Consider the following 25,090-nt stretch of genomic DNA (forward strand, 5'->3'; position numbering starts at 1 on the left):
TCCTTTGAAATCGCCTGTGCGAGGCCCACTGCCATGTTGTGGTCTTTAAGCATTCTGCGTTCAGGGTGCCGTCAGGGCTGGGCCCCCTTCCTGTGTTTGGTCTTTTTCTGTGTCTGCCTACCTGTCTGTTTGGCTGGCTGGGTGTAAGGAGGGGCAGCGCTAAGGATTGGGTTTGCACTCTCTGAGGGAAAGTGGGAAGGAGTGAGGGAAACTCGAGAGGAGTGCTGAGTAGTAGAGGAGGGGAGGTGAGGAAGGATGGCAGCTGGCAAAGTTAACCCCATTCAGGTGAGAGGGGAAAAAAGCAGGAAAATCACGGAAAAAGAGGCTGATTTCATGACACATTAATGTGCTCAACATTTTACCTCGAATTAAACTGAAGTAAAACATTCAACTTCAAATTGTGACGCTCTTAATAAAAATATTTAAGTGCTATAAATAACTAAGCACATTAAGTACCTTGTCAATACAATTCTGCTGACATAATGTGTGCACAAGTGTCAGCATACCCGAGTGTGTTTCAGTGTTTGTGTGAGTACACGTGCAGTCAATGTTACTAACCAGTTGGAACACCCTTACCATCTCACAAACACTTGTTAGAATAGACAGATTAGTGTGTACAGGTGGTGTGTGTGTGCACTCACCCTTTCTCTGGCTCTTTGGATCTTCTCACGATCGCTGTTCAGGTTGGAAAGAATCTCCTGACCCACTTGTTCTGTAAGAGAACAGATGCAGTGTCATCAATCACGATTATCCTGTTCGACATAATTGCAATTCACGATATTATCCCTTTAATCGTCCAAATGTATTTTTAAATAAAAAATTATAATAAATACATATTTTTATTCTAAACAAGAATTGCACTACAGCATACCAGAATCACTTGAACCTTAAATTTTGTTTGTAAAAAGAGGTTTTTATCTTGTATCATTTCCATTCCTACAGAGAGGAGTAGTGTCTGAATAAAAAAAGATAAAATGAACTAATCTAAAACTAATAAATAAAAAAAAAGAATGGAAAATGGCTTCGACACTTGCAAAGAACCCCCCAAAAACTTTAGGAATTGCCTGTAAAGATTTGTTTTCACTTTTGGACAAGTGAAACCTCAAGTGTATGAAGCACTTTATTCTCTGTCTTTCTGTCTCCTTTAACTGTGTCTCAGTGGGAAAAAATTTGAAATGTATATGAGGTGTTCTACCTGGACTCACTCAGTGAGTCTTTTTAATGGAAAATGCATCCTGTGTGCATCCATTGTGCAAATTTTTGTACACAAACCATACAGTGAACAGAGATAACACTGTCTAGAGGGAGTGTCAGGCAGGTAGATAGTAGAATATTGTCGCGATGGGAAGTGTTTTTCAAACCTTCTTAAAATGCTGAGGTAAATAGACATGAAGTTCTAGGCAACAATACCCCAGCATCCTGCCTGCCAGTGGGGTCCACTCAGCCAATGCAATATTCATTAAGCCATTCTTTTTTAAATGCCTCTCGTCACTTGTAGATGTAAACACATTAACGCAACGTTATAAAACATCCCCGACAAGGCACCTGACAAGCTTGTCAGTGGTCACTGTCATTATCCTGTCCCTTGGGTTGGGGACAAGAAAAGAAAGCAATAAAAGATAAACCAAATAAGCCCCCCCTCCACCACCACCAAAAAAAAAACCCCATTGGTGCCATCAATGTAGCCATACTGCTCCAGCATTAGCGTTTAAAAATGAGGGAGGTAGACGATGAATCAGGGAAAAAAAAGGAAAAGGAGTGAAGAATCTTTGCATGGATCAAAGACAGGCTTTCAAGCGCACCAAACAAATCCGGAATAAACAACGCAGTTGCTGACTGTATTACACTACACAGGTGCCGCACACCAAAGGGCCCACGTGCTGAGCGCCTGTTTGGGGGGAGCAGTGCAAAAAAATGGGCTACATCTGGCAGCTAAACAAGAGAAGAGAGAGCGAGAAATAGAGAGAAAGATAGAGAGACAGAGACAGAGAAAGGGGATCAGGGAAAAGTAGAAAAAAAAGAAAAGAAAGCACTGTCAAATGAACGACATTCGTCTCCCATTCATCCCATCGCTTTTACCCCCCTACACTGTAACTGACTCAAATGCGTCTCTTCCTGCCTTCATTAATTTCTAATCTGGGACGAGACAGATTGAAGGATACCCAGATTAAACAGTGCAGTCAGACAGTCACATGTGACAAATAGGGCAGATTAAAAGACTGAGTGCAGGTATTAATAACCATAAAAATACAAGCCCTCCCCCGTCCCCATTGGAGAAGAACAAGGGATAAACAGGAAGGGAGTTGTAGCGGAAATCTTCTGTTAAAGAGACAAATAAGCACATCTATCCATCTCTGTCAGGGTTGTGGCTTTTTTTCAAATAAATGAGTGTGACAAGGACTGCAGCAGCAGGGTGTTTTTCTGATGGCAAGTACATTATTGGAGAGGTTGGTAAAGAGATGGATGAGGTAGTAGAAGAAAAGGCCTGCGATGAGAGCTGAGCTGAAATACTGAGCAATTATTAGATACATTCTGTTAAGGTTTGTTTTGCAAGACAGTCATGGCTTTTTATGACAGTCAGGTAACAAAACTGAACCAACAAAAGGAAGAGGAATGCTGTTAATAACCTGGGCAATAAGCGACCTTTCAGTGTGCAAGAACTGAATCACAGTGAATTCAGGTTTATCTCAATTGAATGATGTTGTAGAGAGCTAACTAAAGAAGGATATAACACCAAGGTCAAAAGTAGTGCTGTTTTCTAGACTAAGGGACTGTACACTACAGCTGCAACATTAAGTCGCTTAATCTATTAGTCAATCAAAAGAAATTGACAACTATTCTGATAAACGTTAATCGTCTCAGTCATTTTTCAAGGAAAAATGTGAAACTTTTAAATGCACATTTCTTTAAGGTTACATCAAGTTTTTTGTTAAAATCACATAATATTTTTTAACCATTGCCAGGAGAGACTTGCAACGTATCTTGTTGACCAAGAAGGAGACCCCTTCTGGAGAGATGGAGAGCATGGAGATGAGCTGACTAAAAAACTTTCATCATAGCTTGTTAAGATAAACATTTTCCTTGGCTGTGCGGCCATTAAGGTCTCCAAAATCTCTCATCATTCCTCTTTGGGTTTACCCCATCGTATTCAGCCATTCGAGGCGTTCACGACACCTCCCGAGGGAATGTATGGTGTTTATTGTCTTTATCATGAATCTTTCCTTGCATTACTCATTCTCTGGCATGTATCTACATTTCCATTCATCTTATTTAAGTCCTCCTGTCCAGTGGTCTGTGTAAAACTTCATTAGTTACTGGGGGGAAAAGGGACTTGTTGGGCAACAAATGGCGCAGATTTACTGAGTTAAAAACAAAAAAATCTAATGTAGAAAGGAAATGATAGGCTGCTTATGTAACAGACTACTCCCAAAATATGATATACCATTTAATTATCGTCATCATGTAGACAAGGTTTCCAACCCAAAACTGTCAACGGCTGTAAAAAAAAAAAAAAAAGACAATGAACTGGTCCCTCCAGTAGTATTATCTCAGCTCATGCTGGTGATGATGGTGTGTAAGAATTTGCATTTTTAACATTACATATTCAAGTTTACACATTATCTTTAACAACACAAAATCAAAATACATATAGAATTTATTAAGGACAAAATTGGGGGCTATTAAAAAAAATTTCAAAATGAAAAATGTACAGCTGGTCAAAACAAATCAGGAGAGGAGAAATAATTTACTGTTAATGCCTCTGACTTGTTGCTCGTTAGTGTATAAAATATTCCCCTCCTGTTTAAACAGCTATTAACAATTTAAATAACCCTGGCCCAGAGGCCTTGCTCTGACTCACTTGTTAAAGATCCCCATCCCCCAAGGTCCATTTAACAAGCCCATTATTCCATTACATTACACTCACACCAGCTCCAGAGAGCCTTAATTTAACTCATTCCTCTAATGTAACTGTAGAAAAGAATTAGTATAGGAAAGTTGAAGGCATAAATTAGATTGAGGGGGAATTAAACACACTATTGACATTGCGCAGTCCAGCTTGATTTTATCTCAGCTTAACAGTTCACCATTTTGCTAATAACGATAAAATGGATGGGAAATGTATTTACTGGACAATTAACTTTACTTTTCCAGCTTGGTGCCGTAAAACGAGCCAAGCAGAGTGTGAGTGAAACAATTCTGTCTGCTCAGACTCTTAGATAGAGCTGCAACAATTAGTCGATCAACAGGCAAAAACTGATTAATGGCTGAAGCTATTTCTGAAGCAAAAATGTCAAACTTTTTCCGAGCTCAAGGTTACTTACTACTTTTCTTCTTTATATATTCATATATATAAATATATATATTTTACCATCATATAAGACAAGAAAGTCTTATATGACAGTAAAATATATATTTCCAATGTGAAAGGTTGGTCGAACAACATAATCAATTTGATGACAATCATTTCAGGCATTTTACTACTTTTGGACATTTTACAGACCAAAAATTTAATCTGGAAGATAATTAGCAGATTAATCAAAAATGAAAATAATCGTCGTCCAACAACAGAGAGATTCACTCATTATCAGGTGCTCCACAAAAAAAGGCTCGACTAATCTGCCGCAACTAACGATTATTGCCATTGTCAATTAATTTGTTGACTATTTTCTTGATTAATCGATTAGTTTGGTTAGAAAATAGTGAAAAAATATTTATCAGTGTTTCCCAGATTTCAATGTTGATGTCCTCAAATGCCTTTTTTCGTCCCCGACCCAAAGATATTCAGTAAGAGGAGTAAAGAAACCAGAAAATTTCTCCCATTAAGAGGCTGGAGTTTTTACCGTTTTTTTTCTTTTTGTTAAAAATTACTCAAACAATTATCAAAATAGTTGAAGGCTGACAACTAATAGATTAATCATAGTAGCTCTATACGAATCATTTCTAATTCTGTGTAAATAGGAAATATCATCAACTGTCCATGTCCACCAAGCCTGGCTCAGGACAATTCAGCTCAGAAAACCGATTCTGGTACCGACCAATCCTCCACAGCCTTCAACTTTCTCCAGTCCATGGACACATTTAATTGGAGACATCATCTATTTTACAGGAGCTGTTTCAGAGCAGTTACACATTGTCTAAGGGCTCTGTCTCTCTTTCCGTGTTGCTTTTTTTTTTTTTTGCCTTGCTCCCTCCGTCCCCAGAGCTGAAAGGGTACAAGACCTGACAGTGGTGTGCTCTGAGGCTCAGCACAGCTCCTTTTCATTAAGCAGTTGAGACCACTTTTTGAAGGTTACCACACACACTTGTATCTGGACACAAGCCACACACTCCAACAAACGGGGTATAGAAACCCGTGGGAGGGTTGAGGGGAAGTAAGGAGGAGCCTGATAAATGTTAGACCATACATTTTCTCTCTCTCAAGCTCGCTCACTTACACACACACACAGTGCTGCAGTTAACTTATATGCCTGTGACTCCCAGGTGAATAAAGTTACCTGTCTTTGTACACTTCCAGAGAAGCTTTTTTTAAGGACTTCTCAAGTCTACAACTGCCTGGTGACACACTTTCATCACCTCCATCAAAGTTGTACCCACACTGGGATGTATTTGTAATGCTGAGCCCACAGGCCATGAGGCTAGCGCCTTCGCGCTGAGCTGTAGCTCAAAATAAAGAGGTGCCAAGTGCTAGGTCACAGGGGGGGCATGTAGCATCCGGGGGCTCAGAGATGTTATGACAGGATACTTATAATAATAGCAAACTCTATCACATGTTTGTCAGGAACTGTTACTTCGCAGGACGGACAAGGATTGAAGAGTCAAAGTGATTCCTAGTGTTTCATGAGAAGAAATGCGTTGTCCTCACATTCAGATTTTTCTGTCGTTTGTGTATTAAAGGTGTGATGTATAAGAATTGTCCACCTTTCAAAGGTCACTCCAAACAAATAGGGGGCAGCGTAGCACCAGAGTAACTGCTAACTGCTGCTCGCTATACTCTTTGCTGTTTCGATCTCTGACTAAATAGATGCTAGCTGCTGTTGGCTAGTTAGTGCAGTTAGCTGTGCAGCTAGTGACCCTAAGCTGACCGGAATTTGCAGATCAGCTCGGAGCAAGGGGGGAATGTAGTGCCACACCTCCGGCAGCGGAACCGGGCTGAGCAGCCTCCCACTGAAGGTTGGAGCTGGACAAAACACAACCTCCGAGGCCAGTTTGTCAGCAGGGAATACAGTGCCGATGTGATTTTCAGGGGCTCCGACCAGCACGAGACACAGCAGTAAAACAGAAGAGGCGCAAGAGGCAGATTTGTCAGCACCAGCATTGAAAAGCGGCTTCTAGAGCAGTGAATTAAGGATTTATTTTGACCAAACGTTAGTTGGTGATTGTTGTGGAAGGATAAACAATTTCTGGGAGTTTTATTCTGTTTCTGTCTAGCTTGAATTCAGTGTGTTTTACAGTGAGTTAAGTTCCTAAGAAGAGAGAATCTTCAATTCAGATGATGTACTGTTGTAATTCTCTGTTTAATTAGAAAAACAGATGTAAGAATATTTCCTTTCTTGACATTTAAATGAGTTTGTTTTGTTTATTTAGACAAAAAAAAGCTAAGAGAGCTTGTGAAATGTAGTGAGCTCACAAACATCTTCCATTTGAAACTACTGGGGTCTGTACTGTCAGACAATCGCCTCTTGAAGAACAAAGTGGTATTATGAGTCAAGACAGGCTGGGGCTATCAGCTTAGCATACTGACTAACTACCTCTCACCCAATACATAGACATCTTTGTCGAGAAAACTGTTATTTCTTCACATTCTGCTTATATTCTATTTCATATGTTTTAGACTCAAATTCTTACATAGATATTACAAATTGCTCGCTTAACGTTGATTTCTCTTTAACAGCACATCGTAAAGGTGGTTTTGGGATGATTAAATCGGAGTAGGTCAGTGGCCCGTTCTTGCAAGAGCTTAAGCACTTAAAAGGCCCGAAACAAGTAATATTCTGGGCAGGGAGAAGCTGGGCCATAACAGTCCATCTTGACTTAGCCCATGCATCGGCGCTTCCCTTTGCATGTGCATGAGTGGTGGTGGGCAGTCAGGGTGGATTTCTGGGGCCTTTCTTCACTCCGCCAGGCTCTGTTTTATTCATCGCCTGCGCCCTGACCCCGCAGAGCTCCTGTTCTGACAAATCACTTCTGATTAAGACAGATCTCTGTTAGTCAGCCACTCAACTTGGCCTATTCATCATTCCATAGAAAATATCCCTCTCTGCTCCCCCGTCCCTCCTCCCCCTGGCTCGTTTGCCTGTCCGTCAGACCGAAGCAAGGCGCAAAAGAAATTTCCGTTGCTGTTTTAAATGGCTGATTATAGACAATTGGTGGATGGAGAGACGTAAGGGCGTCTTATGGGTGATAAGACGCAAGTTTAATGGGTATAAATGACCGGGCCTGTTGGAGAGCAGCTGGTAATAGAACCATTTGTTTAAAGCTGAACCGGGGTGGAGAGAATTGAAAGCTGCATTTTCCTTCTATTTGAGCTCCCCCTCCTCTTTTCCCTTCACCTCAGCCTCAAAGTCAAATTCTCAGATCACCAGATTTACATTTCTTTTAAACAGCAAAGTCCCCTTCACCCTCATTCAATGAGAATTGATGAGGCTTGGAAAGGAATAGTTTGTTTTACATTTATGAAATTACCCATACCTACATACATGTCCCTGTGGACGTAGCTGTAGATACTCTGACATGGCCACTCGTATATTACAATGCTTTCGGGGGGGTTAGTAACAATGTAAACAGAATATTTACTGTAAGTCTAATTACCAATGCACTTAGATGTCTGTGAGCATTCATATGCAAAGTTATGCCATAATAAACTATAGCAAACTCCTTACACTGTGCCAAGGCATCCAGACAGCCACAAAGCTATTGTGTTAAAATTTCTAACAAACAAGATTAAATTAACCTGAACGACAACCCCGCTGGTGGCAGAGGGCTGAGAAGCAGGAGGGGTGAGTGGAGAATGAGGGTTCCTACAAGCAAATTGCCTGGACTTAATCAACCAGTCTTACTGAACCATCCAAATGAAAACTAATGGACTTGGGTGCTTGCTGTGATTGCCCCACATGCAACAATGTGTGGGCAGGAGCATTGCTTTCTGAGGTCTTCAATTAAAAAACAGGGAATTTCTACAGACGGCTGGTCAGCCCATACACCTATTCTACGTGTATCCCGATTGGTCAATTGTGAAGCTCAATCAGAGCGGACTTATTAATTCCATTTCCAGTACTGGGAAAATGATTTTTTCATGTGCTGATTAAACTTGGTCAAAATCGTAAAAAATGTATGAAGTGAAGAATTAAAACTCATATCAGAATGAGCTAATTTGTGTATGCATTATTCATGGTGCTGACATTTGTGTCACACAATTTTGCTGGCCATATTGCAACTAAAATATTAAAAAAATAAATAGCACATGAATAAAAAAAATAGCAGTACATCAAACTGTATTCAACCACAGACTGCCTAAATAATAAAAAACAAAGTTTAAGTGCTTTAGTCTGCAACTTAAATAATTTGATCTTATTATCTGTTGAGTAGCTGCATAAATGATGGTGCCACAGCATATGGGCATTATAATAAAATAATGAACATATCTAAGCTAAAGGTCAAAGTTATACAAAAGACATCTAACAGAAGTGCATTCTGTTGCATTAGGAAGACAAACATTGAGCAGATTTGAGCTCTACCAATGATTTCAAGACTATAGAGACTTAAATGTAGGAGAAAACAACATGTCAGTTGGTCCTAATCAAACTCAACATCTGATTTAACAACCTCTGCTGCAACTGACTGAGGAGAAAAGTTTGCCAGTTTGTCGGAAATGGACTCGGTGAGAGATTTATGGAGGAGGAGGGAAGAAGAAAGAGAAAACTTGACGTTCCTCTGGTTCGTTTTCAACAGTTTAGGAGCGTTAATCATCACATTACTGTTGATTAAAGGCTTTTACGTCTCTAATCAGAACGTTGACAGGCAGATCAAAGAGCGAAACACAAATTTCTTGCCTTTTAATTATCTGTACAACACCACACCTCGGGCAGCTCTTCCCTGCCTATCTCCTCAAACTCAGCGAAAGACTGCGAAAGGAGATCTAACACTCTACAACAGTTCATTATCCAATAAAACGGGAGATGGGGGAGAGAAAATACACACACAATTACACACACCCGCACACAAAGCTTTAAGGCTTTATGATTAGTGAAGACCTGGGGGAGGCCTGCAGTCTTCTTTATTAACGTGTCCCGAATTGGAACACCTTAATTATGTTTGTCAAAATCGGACTTGGCGTCAAGCTCATTTGCATGTTTTGACAAGGCCTGTTGGGAGCCTCCTTCTATTTTTCTTCAGAGTGCTTAGAGTATTTAGCACATCTCAACACCTACTGATAATAGGTTTTTGTTGCTAAATGAATGAAATAACTTGTTAAAATGTGCTTGTTGGATTCGCCCCCACCCAGCCTCTACTGTTTGTGAGTTAAAGTTAGAACTGATGCAAACAGCGAGTGAAGCACACACAAAGAAACGTCTAGACTGTCTTGATCAATGCTTGATCACCACGCCTGTTCAAACTGATGAGGATGTGACGCCTTCGGCAGCCCGACTGTTCCTGCCCAGCTGTTCCCTGTCAAGTGGTTTAGACATGAAAAATCTGTACTACTTTTAGAAAAGATTTGGCATCGCTTTGGAGGTTTTCCAAAGTCCTACATGTTCCTTAGCTCATTCGGCGCTACAACAGATTGCTACCTGACTCATGATCACATCCTATTTGAATATAAGAAAGCAACGGACCACTCCCTCCCTTCCCCCATTAACAGCTCGCTAAATGAATCCTCGTTACGTCGGTGATATGTAAAACAAGCATGCTCGAAAACAAACAAACAATCTGTGGGGACACAGGACTGTCGGCAGCAATTTAGCAATGGAGAAAAAGGAGGGCATGAAAGCGAGACATCAAACATTAGGCTGAATGGAAGGCGCAGGCCATTAGAAGTGGTTGCACTGACAGGATCTGACAGTTGGAACCACTTTAAGATTATTTTCCTCAAACTTTGAATTCATTAATACTCATGAGCTGAGGAAGGGCTCCCAAAACAGAGCAAAGAAGGAGTGAGCTGGTGCTGAAGCTGGCTGGAGAGTGACAGGTTGCACCACAGAGGCCAGTTCAACCTATGTGAATGAATATCATGTTCTTGGTACCAATTAGTATTATGACTAGTTTCCTGGATACATCTGTTCCGCTTCATCTCTTCTCAATGGAATTTGATATTGAAACATAAAACCTAGTATGCTCACACTTCACATTTAAGGTTCAGTACATCAACTGACACAAACTGATGACTGATGATTTTCCGAGAGTGAAAAGAGACCTATTTTTTTGTTTGTTTTGTTTTTTCATTTATTTTCTTTCTTCAGTGTTTTATATAGGTTCTTGTGCATGTAAAATATCTTGAGAGTTAAAAAGGTCAAAGTCCGCACCAAAAGAAGCTCCTCTCTCCCACAGAAAAAATTGCTCCTAAAAATGCCTTGTCGGTAGTCCCACCTTTAATTCAACCAACTTTGTGACATCACACTACGTCACCATGCCACACATTTGCATAATTTATGCCTAGCGGCTAGTTTGGCAAGTAAGAATTGATTTAGCACATGCGCTGTTGTTGTTTGCGGCGCTGACTCAGGCATGTGTGAACTGACCAATCAGAGGAGACTGGGTATTCAGGAGTAGGGGGGGCCTTAAAGAGACAGGAGCTAATGAAAAATGAACATGAAAATGAGCATAATATGTCTCCTTAGCCTACATTTAATACACTACCTGCACACCCCTGACAAGCATCTGACAGGTAAGGAATGACAACTAATATAAAGCTACTCTTTCATAACCACTAGTGGCACCTGGCAAGTGTCGCAGGAATTACACTGTGTCATCAATGCTAGTGCAGTGAGCTAAAGTTAGCAATTTTAGTGGACAACTCGGCAGCTTAAAGTCACAACCTAAAAAATACTGTATGGTGGAGGAAAAAAGGAGGATTCAAGAAAAACTGTTACTGCATCGAAACTCGGAGAACAGATAAAGTGATCTGCCCTATTTGAATTAGGTGCTCAAGGAATTAAAAGTTAAATGCCATTATCAGACCAATCACAAATCCCATTTGGTGGCTCCCTAAACTGGCACTCAGTCCTCACTACATTGAGAATCCATCGTTAAGGGATTCCAAAAGGTCTTTTGTTTATCGTTGCAGAATGGCTGTTTCCTCGGCAGGAGAACCCATCAGAACCTCTGATGGGACCAATATTGGTGATAATACTTGTCAGAGTCAAACACTCCTAAATCACTTCTCAGACTTCTCAATATTTGCAGCTTGGAGGCTGGACTAGTGACAGTTAACAAGGTATCTATCTTAGCTAGCTAGCTCGGAATACATTTCCTTTATTTCATCAATAAGTTGTGTGTCTTTGGCAAGAGGCGGTGTTACGACAGTAAGCACAATCTACCATTTCCACTGCACATTCATAAAGGAAAATTTGGGCTGCATTTGTCTTCATGTAGTTCAAATAATAGATTTAAATACTAAGAAATTATTTAAATGGACTTTCTGCATCCCCAGATGTCAGTAATTAAGTTGTTGAGTAACCACAACTGATAGGAACGATGGCCAAAACTACATGATAAAAAAAAAAGATTGTAAAAACATCATTCTCCTTTAACTTGAAGGAAGAAAGGCTTGTTTAACTTTCTTGATGATAGAGATTAGAATACAAAACACTCGTCCTCTATTCACTGAATATAAATGCTCCCTTCTTGTACATCAACATTTTATGTCCACATTGATGGCATGCATGTCATTCTTTTAACAATTCACTGCGGAGGAATAGTTGCCCTCTTATTCACAGATGATACATCAAATTCTCGTTAACAAATCTAAGGTGCTCTGACAATTTCTTTTGACCAAGCAACAGTTGGAGCCTGTTGTGAGAACACTGCGTTGTTGTGTCTGCTCTGACGGACAGCACAAACAGAAGTTTGTGTTTTACTTTAGGGTAATACCATCACACTTCCCTGCTCTGGTAAAAGGAAAATAATACTGCTATTATAGGGGGAATACGAAGCACAGAGGGGACTCACAAAAGAGAGACACATCATGCGCCTCATTTAACAATGACTGGGGCCACAGAGTTGAAGGCAGATTATTGTCAGCTTCCACTGTGAATACACACAACATGGCATGACATGTGAGGGCACGCCAAAGCCCTTGTGTACAGTTTACATTGTTTATTTGTGCTTACTTACATTGTTCCTGTACAACATGAAGTCATATTCAAGAAGCAGTTCTGAAGAATTCAATCTTTTAGGTATTCATTGCGAGCCTCATTTTAGAAAGTTGTAGAAGGCTTTATATTCAAAATACAAAAAGAAACTAAGAACCTCAAAAAGCAAAAATAAAATGAATTTCTGCATTTCTTTATTCTTTAGGCCAAGGGTGACTCAAGTCTTCAAGTTGTTGCTTTAACTCATGTTTTACATAAACATCGGCCTGCATGCTGCATTGAAATCTAGAAGCTGATACACGAAGAAGACTACAGTATAACCAGAATCTCCTGACCAGCAGACATAGAGGGAACAATGCATTTGTTGAATTCCTGAATGTGTCTGTTAACTGACATAAATGTAATATAACACGGTGTGCCACCGCCGGGCTGACAAGGTGTCTCCTGTTCCTCATCACGAACAGAAACAGGCTTAACTGCATACCCAACACGCCTGCCACCATCTTCCACACTAATGAAGCATATCTAAGTTTTAAGACATGGCAGAACTAATTTAATCTACCTTCTGAGGGACCTCAGCACCATCATATTAATTATTCATAAAGGACATGATATTATAACTCAATTGTCAACTCAGTAGCTGGCCTCTTTTTTTTTAACCTTCCTCTGCCTGTCGCTGTCTTTTGTCTTGGACTCTTCCTTTTCAAGCAAGTTCCTCCCTTTTAATCTATAACTGAGCAATACACATCAATGTTGCTGCTGAACAAAATTGCTTTTTTTGTTTTTTGAAGTTTGCCGATGAAGGTGACAATAGGGTAGGGGAGAGTTTCTACGATTGGCGCGGCTCCCTGTGGATTTTCACGTTATGCTGATGGGGCCAGCTTCTCCATAGAGAAAAAAGAAAGACGCACAGAGAGAGTCATCAAGTCTGTAATAACACAACCTAAGATACATTTTATGTTCCTCTCATGAATAATGTATGCCATCTGGCAAAGCTAATCTTGCCATAACGTTGCTCAGACAGGTTGGCCAACAGGAGGTGGGACAGAATTTCTTTTCCACACAGTGGTTCCTTTAGCCAGGTGTCATTTTCTCTTCAGGGGTAGGATGATGGTATGCGACCCTGTCATGACTGACGGGAACAGCAGCTGCCAGGCATGGTTACAACACCCTATAGTGAGAAACCAATACTAATATGCTGATTCCTCACATAAGTATGTGGCTCCTCTGTGCAAATCCGCATGTGGTCCTCACAGCCAGGCAACCAAAGAAAAAAATAACCAACAAGAACACAAGTGCTTTCAGTATATTTATTATGACCATTTGCAAGTACAAACTCTGCACAAGAGATGCGACAAGATCAAGCCATCGCCACAGAAAACGTATATACATACTGTATCTGCACCTCTGCCCCATAAATACATATGCAGGCGCAAAAACACATCACATGAGTGTAAAAGCTCTACAGCTGGTCAGAAGATATGGTTTTAAGAAAATTCAGAGAACAAGAGTCCAACCAAGATGCACATGGCATTAGGTGGCAACATTTTTGGATAGCCCAGCAGGTGGCACTTGTCAAAGTTAGCAACCACCTAAACAATTTTTATGTATCTTGAATTAGTACACCTTTATGGTTAGAAAAGAGCACGTGACAGCCAAGGTTAATAATACCTGCTGGCACGGCTCATGAGTGCTAAAAATGTACACTGTCCACCCTAAACGTAACTGTGCAACATACAATTTGCATGAAGGCAGGCAAAGTCCAAATTCAAGCAACTACATGTTAGGTGGCAGAAAATAAATCCTATCCCATATGCACCGAACTTGTCAGGTATATGTTTAAAGCTGACATCCAACAGATACTGACCAATGTTACCATCCCTTGATGTATTGGTTCTGGGCACAAAAAATACAAATAAAAAATTATTTAGCTCACTTGATACTGATAATATCTTTTCTTTAACTAGTTTATGCTCTACAGTTCGGTAGGGGTTGATGAGTGCGTTGCAACTCAACAAATCAGCCTGTATGCAGGCCAGAAAACCAAATCAATGAGGTAAGCTAGAGCAAAGTCTTAAAACACACACACACACACACAATACACAAGTTATCTGATTTGTCTCAGATTTCAAGTTATTCCACTGATTGATAGTTGGTGGCAGAAACAAGCGTAGCAATGCATCGACAAAGGCAAAGAAGAAGTGGACTCTGAACTAGAAGACATGGTTGTCAACAATGTAGGATTTAAAATACTCCCAAAAACAGCTTTTACATCCAACATGTTTTTTTTTACCCTCAAGGTAACACACACAATGCACTCCGATAAGCATCGGTAAATGCAAGTATAACTTTTGTTTCCAAGAAAACTCTGCATGGCACCTTTAACTTGTTCATTTTATAAAACTACTGTTTCCTCTATGAAAGTGCACTGACAACTTAAGAATATGGGCATACTATTTTTTAGCACAGTGGTTAGCACTGTTGCCTCACGGCAAGATGGGTTCGAACTCTGGGTAGGCTGGGTGGTGTTTGCATGTCCTCCCTGTGCTTGTGTAGGTTTCTTCCGGGTGCTCCCTTTTTACCCATCACGTATATTAGCTTAACACGCCGGTCAGTGCCTTGACCACTGGTTTAGATCTGGAGCTGATCCCCAGACCAGGCTGTACACTGGCTGCCCACTGCTCCTCAGGGATGGGTTCAGTTTCACTACACTGTACATTGAACAATCGCATGTGTTAAAGATTCTTCTACTATTTTTTAGTCTGCGTGGAAATATTTATGGCATACATTTTAAATCAGCATGTAATTTGGAAAGCTTTAATTTAATTTAAGGTAAGCTCTCGGTTTTATGTGGATCACATGGAATGTGTTAGATGAAGACCTAGGCGGACTTCATCTAATAAAATAACAACTTTAACAAGTGCAAGCAAATTAAAGATTAAAGTTTAAGGAGATCAAATGTTTGTCCTTTGACTGAACTGCATCCTGAGTGTTAAGTGCTTTTTATTTGGTAAAATCCCTCATTTTAGAGGGTTGATGCTTGCCAGAGGTCATAAGGTTAAGCATGAACACAACAGTGGGTATTTTAAAAGTGAGAAGTCTTTTGAAATCAAATGAATCACACCTATCCAATATTAATATCTTATAGATGCATAGATGTATGTAAGCTTCTGTAGGTTTGTCAATGATGAAATGACAAAAGAAACTCCATTGGCAGCACATCGCCAGCAATCATCCTCGGTCTGGGAGATATATGATATGATACAGTGCAGCTATTACAACTGCAGTACAAGCGGCGACAGTGGGCAGCCTTTGCATGCTCCATCCCCTGATTGTAATTGAGGCCGACGCGTGACAGCCCCCCCGTGCCCTCTCTGCAGTGGCCCAGGGCATAGGGCGTGCTGACAGAGGAAGCACCGGAGACAGTGGCACAGGGTCCCGGCCTGGCACGGCCATGGCATGGGACCCTTAGGGGCACTGACCCTCCCCCTCTCAACCCAGCGCAACTTTCGTTGCCTCACCTCTGTCACCAGGCATCTCGGAGGCTAACGAGAGGGCAGCCGAGACTGCTTAACAATTCCGCCACATCCGTTGGCTGGGTATGCAAGCAGCTCTTTTTTCCTCTCTTCCCTCAGTGTTTCTCCCTCCCCCTGCTCTGAGACCTTTGGTGATATAAGTGTCAGCCTGAGGAGACAGGCACTCATCAACACTTTATACCTGGGAGGTATATTAATGCTGTGATGGTTTCCTGGATGAGGGAAGAAAAAAAAAGAAAAGCTTTGTCCTCGTGAAGAGAGATAAAGGACACATCCTTGGACAACTTTTGAGGATGTTAACTTTGGCTGTGTTTATGTGGACATAATGTGAACGGTATGAAAGCACACGACCGCAGTGGAGATAGAAAATGATATTATGTATACTTAGTTGTGTGTTTTTAAAAAAAAAAAAAAAAACTTTATAAAGTTTGTCTTGATCAATAACTAATTGGGAAAGATTGGAATAACATGATGTTGGAGAGAGAGCAGGGGAATTTCAGGGAGAGAACAAGTATGAGAGTAAGGAGGAGAAAATGGGTTAGTTTCTCTGTGCAGATCCTCCCCACCAGGATCAGAGTTACAAATGAAACTTCACTTCCACAACAAGTGGAGCTGGGAGCCTACAGGGGCCTTCTGGTATCCAGTCGGAGATACATAATTAAAGGAACAAGGAGAGGGAGCATGTTATTACCAATGTTTTCATTAGGCCAAGTTAACACATTGGCCTCCCCCAAGACCTACAGACAACAGGCAAGGAAGTGGATGGAACAGGATGCTGCCTAGTGGGGTCTAAAACTCTGTTCAAGAACTGTTCACATTAGTGCTGGTTCTGCAGCTTTCCATTCTGGCCATAGAGCTACTCTATAAAAACATTTAATTTTGACATCAGAAATATGAAAAAGCATGCACGGGCCTGCTTTTTTTTCATGATATTTTTACTCTTTTCCCCAACATCCAGGCTTAAATTAGCCAGGATTTTTAAGATCAGGGACTGTTTTTTAGGCTATGAAAAATGGATTAAATGAAGAGGAAGTCTGGCCTAATGAGCTCCCTGGGCTATGGAGCAGCAGGGACCGTGAGGGGAAAGAAGGGAGACGAGGCAAGCCTTTGAGGAAGAAGGGGCCCCAGCCATGCCCAAAGTGTGCCAGCTTCCCCTCGCTTTAGCGCCAATGGCACAGACGGCACCTGGGCAAAGCCTGGCCACCCTTGTCCTGTGCCAAAGGAGAAGAGAGGCAGAGCAGCAAGTTTGTGTTGAACCTGAAAAGTTCTATTGGCCATCTTGTTTTTCTTTGAGGCACTTTTATATTTATACTTTGACTTTTTTTTGCTGATAGCCCAGTCCTGTCCTTGAGTGGAGAAAGGATGCATTTGTTCTTTATTGTGTTTCAGCCTATACATGCCCTTTCATTTACAGCTTTGTAATGAACAAGCTGGAAGGACGAACATGTTTAAAAAGAGAGTTTGGACATTAAAAATAAAAATAATCTGCTATTGCGCTCACACAGAAGGTGGCTCAACGTAGCATTGAGTCAAATGGGTCAAACACAAGATGAACCCATTAACAATAGAGCAGTAGAGAGGACTGTCCTTAATCCAGTCAAGTCGTATGCACGTACATTTCTTAACCAACTTTTATCAAATATTCTCTTTCAAGTATGATTTTGAGTGAATTGATGTCTTTTCTCTGATTAGCCATACAACATGGAATTTAGGTTACACTCCAGCTGTGAGTCAATCCACAGCCTAGGCACAAAACTGCTGGAATTTAATTATCAACTGCAGCCAAATTATGTCCTGAGATAAGATACAACTAGAGTAACTAAATTTTATATAAATCTAAACACAGCTCTTTGGTTCTCTCATTTCAATGCATAGTAGTATGGAATATGGTAAAGTAATAGTTTTTGCTAACTATTATGCTACATTGACAGAATTTATGTACACTGTCATTTTTGCTTTCAGTTAAACATTTTATTTGTCTTTTTTAAACAATATTCCACAAGTTGGACATACAGGAACACCTTGTAATATAATAATCTAATAAAATATCACAAACTACAGAGATTACCATTATGTTTTTATCATAAAGGTTGTTTTTTTTACTTTAATATAGCAAGTTTTTCCTCAGTCGAATCAAGGGTCTAAGTACAGAGGCTGTCATTCACTGTACAGATAGTAAAGCCCACACTGGGACAAATATGAAAATATCGTGTGAATAATCCTGAACTGCACCAACCCTATTTCAAATTAACTATATATGCAAAACACAAATTACAGCCGTGTTTCATTACAGTCACGCCACACAAAAGCAGTGCACTAAATGACGATAAAACTAAACAGTAATCTGACCTGAGAATGTTTTCCTGAAAAAAATGTTTGCTGTACCTCTGACATAACCTTGTATGCAATGAAATGTGTAATGCTAAGACTTTGTGAGTAAAGGTGATCAATATGACAGAACACCCTGGTCTAGGATAGGAGTCACCTTGTGGCAAAAATACTAAATCTCATTCAGAAACGAATGTTTAAATTAAGAAAAATAGTACAATTTTCAGTGTTACTTTTTGGGGGTTGGTAAGAACAATATATATTGTCTTGTCATGAAAATCATTTGCATACTACAACAGGAAAGTCATGGGAGTTGTGTAAAAAATCTAAGTTAAGACATTAAGTCATATTTTTGACAGTAATACACCTTTTTCATCTTTTCATTCATCACATATTGGCCACTTTGCTTTGGTAAAGACACAAAACTAGGCAGCTTGCCAATGACCATGGGACACACCAGGACAGGCTGAGTCTTTATGCCCGAGGAATGCCAACAACTGTCCACAGCAGTGGAAAAGAGGTGGTGGGGTCTATGGGGTGGGGGGACAGAGAGGAGGGGGAGGAAGGATGAAGGAATTAAACTGGCAGGTAGTTGCTCCTGGATGACATCCAAAATAAAGAGGAGAAGAGTAAAGAAAATAGGGGGAGACAACAATCCTTCACTCACCTTTGAGAGACACAAGTCAAGAGGAGCACAGAGAGAGACACAGAGACACGGCAGACAACAACAGCTATGTGAGAGGACAGGAAGGGGAGGGGGGTGTAGCTGGCACATTCTTCAGCTACTTTTCCTGACAGCGATTAGAACCTGTCAGAGCCTCTCAACCTGCCACTCCTCTGCGCTCATAGGAGGCCTGTCATTACAAATAGCCCAGATTAAAATACCACGCTCCCGGGGCACAGGCCTTGACCCCCTCCCACTACCCCCACATTGCCACATGTCTACCCACGCGGTCACCCACCCTGTCGAAAGGTGGGGGGGGAGTGAGGAAGGCTGGCAAGAGTGAGAGATGTTAAGAGTCAAATGGATACGGAGTAATGGGACTTTTGGATGGGAACAGATAAGCTGACTTTTAAAAAACATAATATGGGGAAAGAAAGCCAAAAAGAAATACAGAAAAACAGCACAAAAATCTATTTTACAAGTTGAAGAATGTCTAATTCTTAAGTCCCACGCTAAAATCTGACATCAAATCCTTCTTGTGCTTTCTCTTCTGGGACCCCTATGTATTCATCCTTCCTACTAATAGTGTCTCCCACACTGCTAATAACTAAGACAGAGTTGTATTTGTTTACAGGGTATACTGTACGTTCTAATTTCTGTCAGATTTCTGTGTTAGTTAAACTCCATAAAACAGCAGTGCAGAGAAAAACATCAAGCTCTTGATTCGTTCTTTCACAGTTGTACTGCACCTGAGATACACAGCAATGCAGTTTGATTAGGCTAATGGAAACAAAGCACTGAGAAGTGCTATAGGTTTTCAGCTCAAGCCTTCTGTGCACGTCGACTTGTATTTCTGTATGAAGCCGACACATGCAAACAGAGAATAATGAGTCCAACGTGTCCCGGATCTATCTGGTGCCAACGTGAATCGTGTGTCCTGACACTGAAAAATGACCTATCTCAGCAAGATTTGGAGGGGGGCCGGTGTGTGTGACAGTCACCAGCACCGTGCTGACAGCCCAATAGAGAAGAGGAGGAAGGCATCATTAGAATCACGCACACACACAAATATACAAATACACACATCAACGCACAAATATTCATGTACAGAATACTCACATACACTCCATCAGACATGTGAAAATTGTGTGCATGCCTGCTTGCACAGACAAAAAGAAAGAAAAACATCTCTTGACTGATATTTTCTACCTCAAACGGAGCATGACGTTGTGGCCGCTGTCATGTCAGAGTGGCAAGCACACTGTGGCAGAGCCAGACAAGACTAAACACAACCGAGACAGGCAGGAAAAAAACAGATTACATGACATAGCGTGTCTTAGTTATACATAGCCTTAATTCAAACATAAACACATGACTGAGCATAACTCCACGGGGCGTGACATAATATAATACACACATCACTGCCAGAACATTTTATTAAAACAGATTAGCCTGAAATTACCTGACAGTCTTGCAAGCAAAAAAATCGATGCCCATATGGTGTCATAAAGAGAAGCACCTGCAGCGGGTTAGAAACCAATTCAAGTCAGCATGAATACCTCTGGTGGCTCTAAAAAAATAAGAACTGAGAAATGAACCCACAGGGACTGATGCCAAATGCATCAAATCAGATCCTGACCTGAAACTCTCCTTTTATTTTTAACTCTAAATAGCAGCAAAAAAATCTTTGATGCATGGACAGCGCATAAAAACACAGACCTGACAACAGCATTAGCTCACTGTGATGAATTTAAATGAGAAAACTTGAGGAGCTGACAGACAAGAGGAAATGACAAGTGAATGATGTGCAATTAGGCTCGTCGCTTGTTTAATTGTCCAAACAAGGGCTGAAGGAGACAAACAACAGGGATAAAAGCAAACCTACTGGAAAACTTTTTACATAAATGTTTCTTCAAAGTCAGTGATAATAAATTTACTGCAAAATCAACCAGTAAAACTAACTCAAAGCTAAACAGCTGCTCAGCCAAACCTTTTCTGAGACATTTCGACCTAACAAGCACCTATTTAGTTAGAAATGTTTTAATGTCTAGAATGAATGTTTGTGGGGCTGCAGTCTGTTTTTATTGCCAGAACCATGACAAACGTAGATTTCCATACAAGCTTTTCTCAGAAATAGCTCAGGTTTCTATCCTGCTGGCTTGTTCTGTATTCCTCATTACAGAAGAGGAAGCAAGGGGCGAACAGAGGGAAAAAGGGATGCAAAGGGGTGACAGAGAAAGACGGATATCTCCGATGACATGTTGAGACATAAACAGCTGATAGTTATCTGTGCACGGAGCCCAGGTTATGTTGCTGTGAGTCAGGCTTGCAGCAATGATGTCTGAGATAGGGAAAAACAAAATCAGAAGACATGTTATGACAGACAACCTTCACTCTGCTGCAGAGTTGTCAATTGGTCACAGCCAAGGAAAGGTCATTTGGACTGCTGACCTCTAGCTATACTATGTAGAAAACTTGAAGCAAACTTAAAGCAACATTATGCAACTACTTTACTTTTAAAGTAACAGCTTCAAAATCATTTTGATGGTACACTAACTTGTAGTAGAGAGAATGGTGCCTCTGTCATTCCGACTCTGGAGAACAGGAACACCTTAAGTAACTGCCAGCTGCTGCTAATTGTAGCTGCAGCTAGCTATCTAGCGCAGTTAGCTGTGCAGCTAACTGGCTCCCCTGAGACTGGACTGCAGGCTCAGAGCACTGGGATTGTTGCTATATACAATGCTAGCACAGGAGCTTTGAATTCTCGAGAGGAGGAGGTTTTCAGGACTGGAAGAGGAAATGCCGGCAGAGATCAGCACTGGACTAGACATCAGAATCGGAGGCAGGCGAGAGTGCAAAAGAACCAGGCTTAGCAGCCTCTATAGACATCATGACAGGGGCAAAGACACAGAAAAGGACGTAAACAGAAGAAGCTAAGAAAAGAAAAAGAGAGTGACCAAGCACGAGGTCATACAGTAAACCTCGGACTGTTGTTGGTGAGAGCTTTGCGAAATAAAAGGCTGCAAGACAGACACCGAGATGGCCTTCTTCCTGTTAGTAGTAAGTACTACTAGCTAGCTTACTATTTCTTGTTATGTTGCACTTGCTCAATGTTTGGCTGTGTTAGCAAAGTTGTTTACAAGCTAGTTTTTGATTATAAGTAATGTAATCATAACAAATGCGCACGTACAGCAAGGTTGCTGCAGTAGTCTGTGTTCCCGGTGTTGCACAGTGGTCTGGCATACTGCAATTACATTACTTGCCCACCGTCTATTTGCTTTTTAAAAAAATCAATACTTATAATAGTCATACGACTGACGCTACAATTAAGAACTGCTGCAGGCGTCAACCCCGTGCAGCAGCGGGGCCAGCAGCAGAGTTGCAGCTCAGAGTAAATGTACAGCTGTCCACATTTACAACAGTGGTTCGAGTAAATTGTGTTTCAAAATTGTGGGGGAACCAAATCGCAAAGAAAAATACCAATTCTTGCATAATGTGGCTTTAATTCTAAGGATATGTCACATATAGTAAATATTCATTCCTGTTTATGTCATATACATCTTAAACTGCTTAAAGTATGTGCTGAAAGCTATTGCGTGAAACTGATGTTTAAGAAAGACTTAAATAGTGGAGTTACTAAATCCCAAAGTGGCATGACCTGAACAGACGTGTGTCTCAGTTTGCAAGTCAGATTACCTCAAGACAGTAAGTTGAATTTCCACCAAGAGGGGGGGAATACAAACATCTTACACCCTCTTTTCTCCACTCAGGTCATGCTCTCCAAAAAAAGTATGAAAAAAAGGAGCCCCCCACGCCTAATTAAAATAACAAACAAAAAACCTGCCTGCGAGCTGCACACTATTCATACAGTATATCATACCTAGACGGTACAAGCATATAATGTATAATGTATAGTTCACTCGCCCACCGCACGTGAAAAATATGTACATATTCCAAAACAATGAGGTGGTACACAAGTGCAAGTGGCAAGAGGGAGAGGGAAGAAGTGTGTGTGTGTCTATGTGTGCAGACAAACTCCTGATAGTGACCCCATACCTCATCTCCAGGGCATAAATAAACATGTGTGTGTGAGCGCGCCTGTGGATTATAATCAGAGAGAAAAGGGAATCAAATTTATTCTGCAGCTGTCATTAATATTTCAGGGCTGTTACTGTAGCCCATGTGAAAGAGCATGAATGATTAATTTAGACATCACCTCTGTCACAATCCCTTACCAGGCCTGGCCCGTGATCTACCTTTGAGAATAGTAAACAAAAGGTGGGCTCTCCCTCGTTTTTTGTTGTGGTCTGGTTTCGGCTGTTCCTGTCTGGCAAGCAGGAGGAGGGTAAGGTGCTGTGTTGTGTTGTTGGACAAGTTGGCTGTCTTTGGGGTTTGCCTGTGACATTCAGGTGTTAAGTGAACAGCAGTTGCTCGGTGTGGGGCATTGATCCATGGCTGGAAGCAGAAGTTGTAGGATCATGTGTGAGTGAAGAAGAAACATATGAGTGCCTGGTTGTATGGGATGGTAATGGTGGGCAGGAGGTGGGTTAACAGAGTATTTTAACAACAATGGGACAATCCTTAAGTCGTCCGTCATTTTGACTGATTGGAACACTCAGCACGATCTCCCTTAACGTTAAGTAATTCACACGCACCACCATCAATAACTACATGTAGACCACCTGCAGTAGACCACTCTGTCCAGTTGGTGGCCAGTGTGGCAACTAATTAGATAATGTTTAGTCTTGTCTACGAACTCATCGCGGTGGATGTAGCTGTACCGCTACATAGCGATTCAGAAATTCTGAGTCCAGCCTATTTTTATAATGATACACTGCGATTCTCGGCAGTCAGACTCAGTCATACCCGTATAATCTTTATGATAATGCTTCTTTCTTCCACTTGCTTCCAAAAAAACGCAAAAGCTAGCCGGGTCAAGATTTTTACCTCAGGAGCTGGTGGTGCTCACACTGCTTTTGTTCACAGGGACTGCCAGATTCAACAAAAAAATGAAAGTTCCTTGGAGCCACTTTAAAAAATGAATGAATGAATTATCATGGCGGGTAATAATAGATAATACAGCCTCCGCTTGTAGTGGATGGTCTCTTACCAACTTAGTCCAACAAGTCTGAAATTGTGTTCTGATCCGAAGTAGTTCAACGATGTTTGGATTAAAAACAAAATATCACCTGCTCTTTTCCAAAAGTATATACTTCGGACAAATAGTACACAGCTCCAAAGACGCTATTAGTGCCCTGTCTTTGTTTCTCACTAACAACAAAGATCAACATAACAGCACTAACAGCATAAACCAAACAACCATTCAACCCATTAGTCTGGAAACCAAAAACATCAATAGTCCAAACAACCTGACAGCCCCATGTTAACACCCTCATTCCAAGTCGATGGATGAGCATCTTCCCTGCTGACGGATGGGGAGGCATTCGCAAGGTCCTATCAAACTGACATGTGCCCCATACCTGTGTTTTTGATTTGTGTTTGGGCTTTGTGTGACGCTTGTCTGACAAGTGGAGATCACAAGGAGACAGGATCCATCTATCAGACCGGCGATGCCACTGCTGCCGTCTCCAGGGCCTGAGGGCGTGGTGCATATGTCTGTGTGAGTGTGCGTGTGTGTATGAGAAAGTGGAAGTAAGTTCGTGAGTCTATATTTGTCGATCAGAAAAGTATTGACTGTGTGTTTTTAGTGCACCTGTGCAAGAGAAAGAGTGAATTTATAAGGTTTATGTATGTTTTAGAATAACATATAGTACGTGTTACTGTGCATTTGTGTGTGTGTGTACGTGTGTGTGTGTGTGTGTGTGTTTGTATGTGTGTGGCTACCTGCTGAGCAGCGAGCCCACAGGGGCAAAGCGAGGAAGGATGACACTGATGCGATGTGTTGGCATGTGCCCTCGGGTGGTTTTGGTGTGGTTGTCATTTTGTTGTTTTCGTACAGCTCCCCCTTCGTCATACCCCGCATTATTCAAATAACGCGCTTTAAAGTTCCATAAATAAATAATGAATTCACAACAAGATGGATTGATGAACAGTGATGGAGAAGTATTTGGATTTTTAGGGGATTTTTTTTTTTACACAGATTTCTTGTTGTTTGGACAAAGTCTTTGACAGGCACTTTTCCCTCGGGAGATTGAGCTTAGCAGAAAAAGAAGTGCTGGGTTAGATGGATGCTGTCTCGCTGAGCCGTGTATCTGTGTGTGTGTGTGTGTGTGTACGTGTGTGTGTGTGTATGT

General features: G+C 41.1%; 1 protein-coding gene across 2 annotated transcripts in view; it reads right to left on the reverse strand.

The window, feature by feature from the left end:
* Nucleotides 1–25,090, reverse strand: part of vti1a (vesicle transport through interaction with t-SNAREs 1A) — a 130,630-nt gene that overhangs the window by 46,513 nt on the left and 59,027 nt on the right. For both annotated transcript variants that reach the window (XM_073490326.1, XM_073490325.1), the window contains exon 6: nucleotides 642–712. In XM_073490326.1, coding sequence (XP_073346427.1) covers nucleotides 642–712 — 71 coding nt within the window. The remainder of the gene's footprint in view (nucleotides 1–641; nucleotides 713–25,090) is intronic.

This window comes from Pagrus major, chromosome 20 (genome assembly GCF_040436345.1).
Source record: "Pagrus major chromosome 20, Pma_NU_1.0".
Taxonomy (NCBI): domain Eukaryota; kingdom Metazoa; phylum Chordata; class Actinopteri; order Spariformes; family Sparidae; genus Pagrus; species Pagrus major.